The sequence below is a fragment of the Diplotaxodon limnothrissa genome, linkage group LG8 (assembly GCF_057381915.1).
Source record: "Diplotaxodon limnothrissa isolate DT_005_m linkage group LG8, D_limnothrissa_male_GT1.1, whole genome shotgun sequence".
In the NCBI taxonomy this organism is placed as follows: Eukaryota; Metazoa; Chordata; class Actinopteri; order Cichliformes; family Cichlidae; genus Diplotaxodon; species Diplotaxodon limnothrissa.
In genome coordinates this window covers 17,378,615-17,392,538 of record NC_140603.1, presented here as the reverse complement: position 1 = coordinate 17,392,538, position 13,924 = coordinate 17,378,615, and the positions used below count along the sequence as shown (strand labels likewise).

The 13,924-nt window shown below is 39.2% G+C and overlaps 1 protein-coding gene across 1 annotated transcript; it reads left to right on the top strand.

The window, feature by feature from the left end:
- Positions 1-497: 497 nt before the first annotated feature.
- LOC146626686 (mucin-13-like) lies at positions 498-3,633 on the top strand. Its single transcript, XM_085361413.1, has 9 exons — positions 498-554; positions 701-759; positions 893-1,050; positions 1,544-1,672; positions 2,007-2,049; positions 2,137-2,174; positions 2,343-2,430; positions 2,575-2,797; positions 3,481-3,633. The coding sequence occupies exons 1-9, from the start codon at positions 498-500 to the stop codon at positions 3,631-3,633; spliced, it is 948 nt and encodes a 315-aa protein (XP_085217539.1).
- Positions 3,634-13,924: the final 10,291 nt, after the last annotated feature.

The following is a 13,924-nucleotide window of genomic DNA, read 5'->3' as shown; positions in this document are numbered from 1 at the left end:
CATTTCCCAGCATAAACAATAAGTAAGGTTAGTAAACTGTTAGCCTAGCTTAGTGACAAAATTATAAAATCTGACAAACAGCTAGTTTACTAATTAATATTTTCGATTTGGTCTACTTATTCCATGCAAAAAAAAAAAAAAAAAGTAGGAAAGGCAGATTATGTTTTGTTTCATTTTTTATTTCTCTGGGATTAATTTCGGGCAGGAGCAGTGACATCATGAACTATATTCTTGTTGCCTTGTATTTGCCAGGCAAGCAGAGAAGATTTTATGTTAGCTATCAGTTCCTGTCATAATGCTAAGTATCTGCTAGTTGTAGCGTCATATTTAACAGAGATACTGTATGACACTGGGATAAATCTTCCTCCTGTCAGCAAGTTAATGACAGGATAAAGTATCATTTTATTAGATTTTGAGTTTCTTCTGATGATGCTTTATTGCTTTCAGCCAAAGTTTTCCCTGGAAAACTTTCCCTGAGAAAACCATTTAATGAAAAAATGAAAGATACCACATCAAAGGAATTTAAAGAAACTGCAGATGAAATTGTTGCTGCGGTAAGTAATCAGTTAGTACTCTCTATCAATAAATGTGTCTTTATGGACATTTTTTGACATTTTTACAAGCTAAATTTAAGCTTAAGTTAAAAAATAATTATATCTTATTCATCTTGACCAAAACATATTTTCTTTTGAAAACACAGCTGGATCAAGTTTATAAAGGGAAGGACGGTTACTCTGGCTCTATAGTGCTGAAACTCTTGTAAGTCTCAGACTGACAACAGCTTTTACCTTACAATTTTTCAGCCTATTTCGAATCACTGTACACTAACATGGTGTTATCCTGAAAAAATAAAGGATGCAATCATCACTAAATGTGATTTCTGTCTAAACAGGCCAAGCACCAGTCGTATGTTGAGGGCACGCTCAGAGATCATTGCAGTACTACAGATCATCTTCAAAGCCAGTTCTGAAATCAAAGAAGATGACGTTATAAGGGAGTTAGAAAACAATCCTTGTGATGACTGTGTGCTGAGTGGGGCAACATTTGAGAGTAAGTTTATTACATGTATTCTAGCACACTGTGTTTTTCCAGTAACTTCTATGTTGATATGTTTCTAAAACAAGACTCACACAAGATAAAGATTTGTTTTCAGAAAGAATATAATTGACAAGATGTGTTTCAGAATACTTTATACTATATTTATGTTTCGGTCTGAATCAAACCGTTTCCACCATATGTCCAAGATGATTTAGTTGTTAAAAAAAACAAAAAACAAAGCCCTTTATAAATAGTTTTTGATCTATGCAACATTCTTGCTCATGGTTGCTTCTATTCTGAACTTTGAATTGAAACTATAATTTAGATAAACTTTTATGAAGTCCTAATGATAATGGTATAACTAAACTGCAGACTGTACATTCCAATCCACAGTTCACATCATGACATGTTAGTTACTGACTTATGTAACTGCTGAGGACATTTTGTATTCAGTCTTTAAGCTGTATGAGCTAAAGCTTTTTCCCACTCTCTCCTTTATTTAAAGCAACAGACCTGTGTGCTGAAAACCCTTGTGATGTAAAAACTTCAAACTGCACATCACAGGATGGAGCTTACAGCTGTACCTGTTTGGAAAAACATTTTCAAACAGACTTCAGTGACAGAATGTGCACTGGTAAGATATCTTGGTGAACAAGCAAACATCTCTCCGTGTGTGTGTCTTTCTTTGAATAGTTGTCTGTGAAGGTTCTCAGTCATCCAGGTCATCGTAGTCAAAGGAGCTTGCAAAGAAAAGCGTCTGGACTTCTTTAAGTTACTTGAAGACGTTTCACCTCTCATCTGTGAAGCTTCTTCAGTTCATTTGACCTTAGAACTGATGAAGCTTCTCGGATGAGAGGTGAAACGTCTTCAAGTAACTTAAAGAAGTCCAGACGCTTTTCTTTGCAAGCTCCTTTGACTCTTTAAATAGTTATTTATCTACTCCTTTAACTGTCTCATCATTTTCACAGCTTGTCCTAGTGGGTCTAGATTTGAAGATAATACATGTGTGAAGTAAGTGCTCCTCCTCCTGTATGTTCAGCATTGATGTAAGTTTGGGTAAATGAAATCCTAAAATAAACATTTTTTTTTGTCTTGTAGATGTTCGTTTGGTTATTCTGGTTTGGAATGCAGTGAAAGTGAGTATACTGTATGTTTTTAAAAGTGAAAGCTGAAACATAATTTTTGAGAAAAAAAACCCCTAATGAGTATTGACAACAAATACTAAAATAGATTTTCTACCAATGGGGAATTCAGTTAAGGACTTAAATTAGTTAAGGACTTAAATCTTTGTTGTGTTTTATTAGACTGGCAGCTCATTCTGGTAATTGTGGGCTCTGTTCTTGGGGGACTGCTGCTCATATCCCTCATCCTTCTACCAATAATCCCTACCATGTAAGTTTCCCACCAACCCATCCACTCACTTTAAACATTAATTTATCCACATCTTTATTACAAATTTTAAATGTAAAAGTTTGCAAATGCCTGATGAACACTGTAATAGTAAACTGTAATGCTTTTTTACCATTTTGTTATCAGATCCTCAAAGAAAATCTCCAAAACCGGCAAAGATGGAGATATAGAAAACCCACACATTAACCAGGATTCATTCACATTTAAAGGGTTCACTAGCCTGCCAATTTTTTCCAATGGTGCGCCCAAACTCCCACGAGCCACCAACTCCACCACCACCAACAGCATAACCAACCTGGAGATAACTTCAAACAGTCGACAAAGCCCTGTCTTTGTGGACAACAGCTCAGTGAGTATGCGTCATGTTTCTCACTGACATGAGACACGGACCTTCAAAATAAAACAGGAAACACACTGACTGAACTCTAAACATATAAACTTAACAGCAACTGGGGAGACAGAACATAGGAACCTGAAACATGGTACAGAAAGGCACAGTAGACACAACATGGAACACAGTGAAGCCATATTACAAGAACTAAGCCTAAGGGAAATAATAACTATAAAGATCAAAACAGCACAACCCACATGAACATAATGAACTTGCAGGGAAAGAGTAAAACTAAACGCGATGAACACAGGAACACAAGATCTCTTCAAAATAAAACAAGAAACATAAGTCGCAGACATCACAACCTGAACTTGACAACGTAAGACACAGACATGAAACACATGAAGGGCAAGGGAGACTTAACAGGGGTGGAAGACACAAGGGGAATCTAATAACAAACTATAACAACCTAGGCATGATAAAAAATGAACTAGAAAACCTGAAGGGCTTAAACATAAACCATAAACTAAAACTCAAAACGCTGGGTCAAAAGACCCAGGATTGTGACAGTATGTCTCTGTGTGTCCATAGAGATGTAGGCTTCGATTTGCATTTCTCCCTGATTTTATGAAGCTTTTCGTTTTTATGTCGTTTGTTGTTCATTTCACTGTGAAAGTAATTGTATTGTTTTCCCTCTGCAGGAGTTATATAGTGACCAAAATAACACAAACTCCCAGGCTCAACGTCAGAACAACCTCTACGCTGTAAAACGACCCCAGATCAAACCACACGCTCAGAGCCAAGGCTACGATAACCCTTCCTACCAGTACGACAGTGAAAGCGACTTCAGTTAGTAAAAACTCACACAGAGTTGACCATACAATGGCAATGACTTGTTTTTTGTTTTGTGTTTTTTTGGAATTGTATTCCAGTTACTGCACACAACGAAACTTAATGAGCGATCTGGCTTTTCACCATTTTTTACAGGAATTGTTTTCTGTGCATAAACTGTTCTTGATTATATCACATGGAATTTAAAAAAGTATTCATTGTTTTTCCTTTGTTGTTTTTTTTTTTTTTTATTTCCTGAAAAATTGCTTATGAATTATTTATTGGACATGAACCAGAAACCTGGACATCCATGTTAAACTGATGAGGAGCTTCTTGATGTTGCTTTCTTTTCCCATTAATGCTTCACTTGTTCACTTGACTATGTTTGATTTTTGTAATTAGTCACAACTTGATATTTAACTAGTTTCTGTATTTGCTTAGGGCTCATTCTAAGCGAGCAAAGACACAGCAATTTGTGGCTCCAAGAGATTCCATATCACTTAAAACAATTAATAAAAACACTATTCCATTTATATTATTAAGTCACAGTCCAACTTATTGGATCTTAGAGTCACCTGTATATTTTATTATAATTTGTAAAAAACAAAAAGGCTAAGTACTTGTTGACTCCTTAATGCTTCAAACAGCTTGATAAGTATCTATTTGTTTTATTTCTGGCCTTCCTTACTGAAACATTGTGTTATTCAACATGATATTATTATTTGAATGTCTTTGATCACTTTCATTTCGCATCACTTTTTTGTCACTTGTATATTTATTATAGTATGATATTTATTTAATGGTTAATTCATGTTTATATTATATAGTAGTTAAATACACAAAACCCCACTTTGAAATAAAGAGCTTTTAAATACTCATATTCTTTGTCAGACTCTTCCTGAGTTGAAATAATTGAGAAGATGCATTAGGCTGTTGTTCTTGTTTTTAAAATTATGGCTATGTTACATGAACGATTACATAATTTGTAACCCTAATTTATTTAACTTATCCATCCATCTCTGTTAATGGTAAATGGCCTGTATTTATATAGCGCTTTACTAGTCCCTAAGGACCCCAAAGCGCTTTACATACAGGGTCGCAGATGCCAACAGACTTAATAAACTGATCCGTAAGGCCAGCAATGTTGTGGGGATGGAGCTGGACTCCCTCAAGGTGGTGTCGGAGAGGCGGATGCTGTCCAAGATAAAGACAATGTTGGATAACACCTCCCACCCACTCCATGACATGTTGGTCAGTCACAGGAGCTCGTTCAGTGAGAGACTGAGATTACCGAAAAGCACCACTGAACGACACAGGAAATCATTCCTGCCTGTGGCCATCTCCCTGTACAACGCATCCACTTAACACACTGTTTGCTGCTACAGCTACACATGTTTCTTTTCCAACTATTTATTTTGAGTGACTTATGTATGTATGTATGTATATATATATGTATATATTGTACTATTCTTAGTTAGCGTATTGTCTGTCTTGTCTTAATGTTGGTTTAAAATGGAGCACTGTAACAAAAAATAATTTCCCCCAGGGATCAATAAAGTATTCTGATTCTGATATCCAGTCATCCACACACTGGTGATGGCAAGCCCTGGGGCGCACTGACAGAGGCGAGGCTGCCGGACACTGGCGCCACCGGGCCCTCTGACCACCACCAGTAGGCAACGGGTGAAGTGTCTTGCCCAAGGACACAACGACTGAGACTGTCCGAACCGGGGCTCGAACCGGCAACCTTCCGATTACAAGGCAAACTCCCAACTCTTGAGCCACGATCGCCACGATAATGAGATTTATTTTTTTTTGTAGTACAGAAAAGTTTTGCTGAAAAACATTTGTGAAGCTGGCATGCAGTAGAGTAATGTCGTGCTTAGCACATTTTGCTCCTACCCAGGTTACTGTCATAAAGAAGGGAGAAACTGTTCGGCACACAATGCTGAATTTCTTCAAACTCTACCATTGTATATTACTTTTTGACCAATGTTTTCTTCTCGGTTTTATATCAGTAGAAATTAAAAATTTATGCAAAAAGAATTCCACTGTAGGTCTTGCTAGAATTTAGTACAGAAAACCAGTGACTACATGCACAGCAGATGTACCAATGAGAAAAAATGTTATATAACAGTACACACAATATAAAAAGTATTTCTAAATAAAGTTTAGAAAATTAACAAAAGTTTAAATGGAAAAGGAATTGGCAGAAATAGCACTGAACACTGAATAAAAATCGAATTTAAAATAAAGAAGTTTCTTAATTCTGAGTAAAAAAAAGTTTTTTCAAAATAATTAATTATTCAATAATAATTTCAAATTAAAAATGTAAATAATAAAAATAAGTTTCAAAAGAATGAAACCCATTCTTGCTGCCAGAGAGGAGTAGGATAAAGATAAAGTATTATTATTATTATTATTATTATTATTATTGTTGTTGTTGTTATTATTATTTGTAAAAAATAAAACAATTATAATAGCAAAAGAATCTTAGCTGCTTATTTAGCAGGCACCAAACAACACCCTTTTCCAGTTGTCCTGCTGTTACTTTCAGCTTTTATATGTACTAGTAATACTGACTAGAGATTATAAACAGTCATTTAAGTGTACTCTTTTCATTTGATGAATTATACACAACGTTTTCAAAGAACGATAAATATTTTATTGTTTCTGGAAATTGTACAGTTAGATTTCACAGTGTAGCTAATTCTGCAGCAAAGGGCACAGGGCCCTGTTTCAGGAAGCCGGTTTAGTGGAAAAACTGAGTAAGTATACCCTGAGTTAACGAAAACTCTGGGTTTTCGGTTTCACAAAGCGAGTTCAGCTGCAGCCTGAGTGAGTCACTATGACGACACACTCCGTGAAGCTAACCTGCCCCCTAGCAGGTTTACTACAACTAACCCTGACTGTCTCCGCCCCTTTGTCGGAAACCTGACAGTAGGAAGTGTCGGACATGGCGTGCCACTTCCTTGAAGAGCCAGTAGATCGTGAAGCCCAAATTCTCCGCAGAGCTCTCCGCCGGGAGAGAGTGATCAGAGCGCGTTTGGACATTTTATCATTTCCTGATGATTTTCTGTGCGAACGTTACCGTTTCTCAGCACAATCTATAATTTATTTGGATAACATCCTCAGGCCTAATATTACGCATGTGACACATAGCGGACATGCTCTCAGTTCATTGCATATTATTTGTATTGCACTTCGGTTTCTTGCAAACGGGAGCTTTCTGTATAATATTGGTGACGCTGAGCACGTTTCCAAGGCTACCGTCTGTCGGGCAGTCAGGAATGTTACAGTTGCACTGAAACGTCTCCTGTACTCGTCTGTGGTGTTCCCCGGTCATAGACCCACAAGATTTATCAAAGAGGGGATGCCACAAAATTGCAGGTATCAGGATGACCAAAACTTAATGTATGATGTGGTGATACTTGGACTACTACTTAAATTGCACATTTATTTTCAGGGTTCCCAGGCGTGATTGGCTGTACAGATGGCACTCACATTCCAATCATTGCTCCTTCAGTAAATGAAGGAGACTATGTGAACAGGAAGTCTTTCCACAGCATTAATGTACAGGTACATAGTTCCCTGTAGCATGTCAAACTAACAAATTATTTCATTATAGTAATGGATGCTAATTTGTGTTCTCTGCACTGTGAAGATCATATGTGATGCTGCCAACATTATCACAAATGTGGAAGCCAAGTGGCCAGGCTCTGTCCATGACTCACAAATATTCCGTGAATGTACACTGAGCACAAAATTTGGACATGGTGAGTTGAGAATACTTTAAAATATATAAAGACCAATTGCTTCAGGGACATTTGAACTGAAGTGTACCCTTCTGTCTTAGGAGAGTTCACTGGCTACTTGCTTGGTGATAGGGGGTATCCATGTTTACCCTATTTGCTTACCCCTTACCCTGACCCTGAACCGGGCCCACAGCAGCGATATAATCTGGCTAATTGCAGGACAAGAGCCAGAATTGAAATGACTATCGGAATGCTTAAGGCCCGGTTCCAGTGCCTGCAAAGACTCAGGGTCACCCCAGAAAGGGCATGTGACATTATTGTGGCATGTGTGATTCTTCACAACATTGCCACAATTAGAGGAGAACACTGTCCTTCTGAACCAAACATCAGCAGTGATCCAAACCATGAACATCCTGACCCTCCCACGGACATACAAGATGGAAGCGCAGTCAGAGACACCATATGTCACAATCATTTCTTTTGACCCATCACCTCAACATGTTGAAAGAAGAATAAACAGATTTTTTGTTCAACTGGCTTTATTGGTTGCCTGTATTTCCTGTACACAAAGTATTAAAAGATGTAAACCTCATAAAGTGTCTCTGTTGCTTCCTCCTCTGTAACAGCTGTCAATGTTTCTTCATTATTTTCCTGTAGTAAAGAAGTTAACAACATTGCTGTTCTACTGTAAACTCATATAATCTGTGGAGTATTACTCACAACTGCATGTTGGTCTGGCTCAACAGGAGGCTGCACCAGATGCAGTACACCATCACCATCAACTGATAGAATATGAGGTTTATACAGGTCACTTATAACTTACAAGGGACCAAATGGCAATTAACAAACATACCAAGCACCTTACACTTCATTGTCATTATGCTCTCAAAGACAACCAAGACTGAGGGAAGGCAAAATCAGTAGGAAAATAACTTCACTACAAAATAATTCATTATGGTAAAGAGTTTATCAAATGAATGTGTCACACTGCAAAGGTGACTGTGAAGAAAGGATGTATGCACATCATGTATTATTTTGAATTTACCCCTTATGTAGGCACTTGTGTCTTGCGGGGTTATTGACTCAGAGGATGTCCCCACAGAGATGCCTTCGGCCACAGGGCGCCCACTGTTTTGGCTGAGGGCCAACTGCTCAGCCTCTGTGAGTGGTGGTGGTGGTGGAGGACCCCCACCTGTTTTTCGGGCCTCCGCTTTTTTTCTGTTGGCTATAACGGGTCACATTTGAGCATACAGAGTAAGCAAATATGTACTTGTAATGTGCTCAGATAATTTCAATAAGTGCTTACAGAAAGAAAATTAATGTAGCCTCTAACTGCAATTGATTTACATTGGACAAACAGACCAAGCACTATGGCTCATAATACAATTACACCTTACCTGTTTGGACTATATTTTTATATTTCATTTTTACTTGCTGCCAGGAACGTTTGGGGCCTGTTGGGTTGCACCTGCGCTCACATCACATCACAAAATAAAATGTATAAAATAACAAATAAAATAACATATGATAAAATAACGTGTTAAATGGGTGGAAATCCCTCGATCAATGTTTAAATTAACACTCACGCATTGACTCTGTCGGCTATGTTTTGCCATGCATGCTTTTGCAGCTGTGGCTGTGTTACTTTTTTCCGCGGAATTTGCATGTTATCGGCATATGCTGCCATCAGAATTTCGGCCTCAAGCGCTGTGAAATACATTGACCGCGCCTTCTTTCCCTCCGTCTCCATGGTGACTCGCTTAATCTGTGCTCCGCTTATCAGGGCTTTATGTATCCTCGTCCGCGCGCTTCACTTGGGGTTAAAGCAACTCCGCGTTGACTGAACTAATTGTTATCAGCCTTTCTGAAACGGAATATTCCGAGTTGGACAGTTCGGGGTTACTCAACCGTGAGTGTCGTTTTTCACTCTGAGTTTTCCAAACCGGCTTCCTGAAACAGGGCCCAGGACAGGTAACAGAAGAGGACATGAACTCTGTCTGCCACAGGTCTCTACCGCCCTCTTCAGACTACCTCAAATTAAGGTGTGTATTTTTTTTTTTATATAATATCTGTTCTGCTTGTTTCAGCTACAGCTGCAAAAAGATTTCTTTTTGGTGGCTCTTAATGATCAGCCATAAATCTCTAATTGTTGGATTAAGCATGTAGCATCTATATAAAGTACAGAGGTTTATCTCCTTGTCAAAAATAGCAATAACTGGAATCTAAATTATATTGTTTTTAATTTCAACAGATAGGATTTAAAATAGAATTACATACGCTAAATATCAGATCTAGGACAGGTAATGTTTGTCGTACTGTTTCACACACAGCATGCTCGTAGTCAGCGTCATCATGTGATTGATGCAAGCCAGATCCTTTTATTTAGAAAAACTGAGATTAATAGTTACTGTATGTTATTGTTGAGGGGCACAGGCAGGACCCCCCCACACACACACACACATAAAAAACATTTTTATAAAATAAAATAAAAAAGGCTCAAGAAAAGGGCACTTGGAGCGCCCATCAGGAAAGGGAAGGTGCCCAAGCCCCTTCTGCGCCCTGCCCTCCTCTGCACGTGCCTGGTTCAGGCTTAAGTTTACTTTGGCTGGAAACTACATCACGTCTTTTCCCGATGTTTTGTTCCCCTTTCAGTCTTGTCTCTGTGCTTGTTTACGTTACTGTTCTTGCTCGTCTCAGTGTTAGTTTCCTGTGTCATTTTGACAGTCCCTTTTCCTGTGCATGTTCCTTGTCTCCTTCCTGTGATTAGTGTCAGCTGTGCTCCCACCAGTTTCCTTCTCCCTCGTTACTGGTGCTGTGCCAAGATAGGTATCCCCAACAGAATTGTTCCCCCTGCGTCGGGAGCGTGCACTGGGCAGGGAGGGCGTATCCCAGGGGTCGGCAACCGTTGGCACGCAAAGGGTTAACTGATGGTACAGCCATAGCTGGACTGGCCATCGGGCATACCGGGCATTTGCTCGGTGGCTCGATGATTTTTATTTATTTTTTTTGTAACGGTATAAACAATGAAAGGTGTTGGATTGGCCAGATGCTGGCCGGTGTGTAAAAATAGCTCAGTTGTTTGGTGGTGGCATCGCAGAGCTTCCACAGATTCAGTAAAATTAACAAGTGGTGGAGGCCAGCACGTGGATGAGGGAGATCGGAGGCAGGACGGGATTCTTTACTTTGAGTTCTGCTTGTTTGCTATGCTGTGCTTTCGGCAAAAACGAAACAGCCAGGTCGCTGGACTCGCCGCTCCTGTGTCAGCGGAGAGCAGGCACACTTTGCCCCCCCGTCCCTCTTATGTTTCGGTGTTGCGCTGACACATCACGTGACTTAGACACTTTGGGGGTTGTCAAGTTGTTTACACATTAATTATATTCTTACCAATTGTTTTTGTTGTTGAGAATTTTAATTTTAATTTTTGTATTATAGTTTATCAACAGTATTTGTTTTAATTTGTTTACTGGTTTGTGTGCACTTAAGATTAAAACAAACAAAAAAAACGATCGCCACCACGGCAGACCCGATGGCATTTTCATGCTTCGGAGCATCAGTTTTAAAATTGTATTATAACTCTAAAGATCTACCTTATCTTTACTACAAAACTGTATTACAACTTACCTGACGAGGCTTTGGGAGATGTGTTTATTTAAACTTTGGATGCCTACAAAACAGTAGTCAACTGTTTTCAAGAAGTTCTGTGTTTTTATTGCAATATCTTTACTGATTTTCCCAAATACAGACAGATGCCATGAAATACAACAGTTTAAAATATTCATTAAAAAGACCAAACCTAACACTAAACCTTATGAAAACAGAGAGTAGCAAACAATAAAACAATCCAACAATAAAACAATACAATATAATAAAAATATATTGTAAAAACTAAAGTGAAATAAAAAAATAAACCCTGGAAATCAACTGACACTAAAATGAATTAAAGAAGGCTCTATGGTTTGAAGCTCAACATTATTGAAGCAGTGTGGGATCATGCTGACAGAGAATGAAGCAAAAGTCAGCCAACATCCAAAAAAGATATTCATGAAAATTAGAGGACTAGTCCTGAAGATTTCTTTAATAATAATTACAGATGATGGAGCCATTTCCAGCAATTACACTGAAAAAATCTTACTTCCACATAGCTCTCCATGCCATACGTGCGGATTCCCTTGCAATACAATGACTCTGTGTCATATATCGTATCAGGTAGTGGTGGGCGGATCGATCCCAAGTCGGCATCGGTATCGGATCGATACTAGCCTGGTGATATCAATTCTTTACTTTGAGTTCTGCTCATTTACAATGCTGTGCTTTCGGCAAAAACGAAACAACCAGGTCGCTGGACTCACCGCTCCTTTGTCAGCGGAGAGCAGGCACACTTTGCTCCATCTCCCCCACTCTTATGTTTCGGTGTTGCACTGACATGTCACGTAATTTAGACACTTTGGGGGTTGTGAAGTTGTTTACATGTTTATTATATTTTTTTGTTTTTGTTGTTGAGAATTTTAATTGTAATTTTTGTATTCGTTTATCAACAGTATTTGTTTTAATTTGTTTACTGGTTTGTGTGCACTTAAGATTTAAAAAAGAAAAAAAAAAAGTGCCACCACAGCAGACCCGATGGCATTTTCATGCTTTGCAGCATCATTTATTCTTACAATAATCACACGGTTGCTGTAACAGTACATTCAATGGCTTCAGCTCTCCCGCTGGCAGCCGTACACATCACCACCACCAAACCTGCAGCGGCATCGCAGAACATGCCCTACCACATACCCCCATCGCTCGCTTCACCTCACCCCGCGAGCAGGCGAGGGAATCGGCCTGGACCATCGGCACCCCATGCCCCAGCCCAGCGACAGGGAAGTGTCCACTCTGGCGGCCGCCCGCGCCTCCAGCGGAAGCCCAGGAGCTGGCCTGATGGCCACCCATATGGCAAGCAGCAGCGGCGACGCAGCAGGCGTGGAAGTGAGCTGGGGCTCATAGGCAGCTGGGCAGACGGCCGGCACGCAGGACCATGCAGCCTGCGTGCCGAAGTGGACAGCGCGCCGCCCTCAGGCGTGACAGGACCCCCGCGCACCTCGATCTTCGTCTCCAGCTTGACAGGTCCCGCTGGCGCGCCAGCCTCCGGCTCACCCCGAGCCGCGCACTGTCCACACGGTTGCTGTAACAGTAGCCTACATTCAATGGCTGCAGCCCTCCTGCTGCCAGCTGTACACATCAACACCAAAAATAACAACAGCACAAGCAGCGCACAGGTTTTAAGCCGGCGAGGCATCATTGTAGATGCAGTGAAGGTGAGTCCATCTCACCTGCAGCGGCATCGCAGACCAGGAGCCGCCACAATAATAAAACATTTTTTAAATTTAATTATAAATAAATTATTTCTCCTAATTATGTCCTGGGTTTTAACTAATTAATAATACCAAAGGAAACATCACAAAAGACACTTAAGGTCATGAAAATTAATTGCGATTTAGCAATTCAATGAGGCATCCACCTTATTTATTGAAAATTATCGTATCAGTATTGGTATTGGCGATACTGGCCCGAATTTACTTGGTATCGGATCGATACCAAAATATGCAGTATCGCACACCACTAGTATCAGGAGTACCAAGCGCATCGAGTCTCACCACAGGCTCTAACTGCTCACCATCCAGAGCTGTTATAACCAGCACATAATCACAATCTGTTGCTAATCTTGGGAAAGCGTTTCATGTACTTTGATAATAGTTTTTGTTTGTTGTTCTAATACAGGTATTGTAGAAGAATAAAGGTGGTTGTGCCAAATATTGACTTTCATGCTTGAAGGTATTGTTGAAGCTATTTTTGGCTTCTATGCTTAATTTCCATGTATGTTTGCACGTTTCAGAAAATGACTGCAGCTATTTCCAAATTTTCTTTAATATAACGAAATGAGGACTGGCTCAAGATTTTTGCACAGTACTATGTATTTTTATCTTTAGGCTATGTTTTAGCATTGACATTCATGGTAATGGTGAAGTGGTGTACACAACTTGATTCAGATTTGCAGTTGTGATAAAGGTCAACTTAAGGTACTTTGGATCTTAATGGGAAAACTTTTTAAAAGTCTTTTTAAAATAGTTTTTTCTATTTTCTCAGCTGTTTGCACATAGATCATCTTATCACATATCTTGTGATGTCTACAAATCAAAGTTCATGTTATCTTTCTCCCCACCCTGTTTTATTGGCCATGTACAGTTGAACAATGTGACATCCCTTATAGTTAGTGTGATGTGTTTTACCGTGTACAATTGTAATAACTTGATGGCGTAACCAGTCATTATGTTTAGGGGGCAATCACTTTTTCATACAAGGCACTGTAGGTTTGGATTTGGTTTTCTTTCCCCTTAATCATAAAGATCTTCATTTAGAAAAACTGCATTTCGTGTTTATGTGTGTTATCTTTGTCTAATATTTTAATTTGCTTAATGATCTGAAACATTTAAGTGTGACGAACATACAGAAGACTTGGAAATGAGGCAAACACTTTTCACACCACTGTATCTCAATATGGTGTACAGTATGTTCTAAA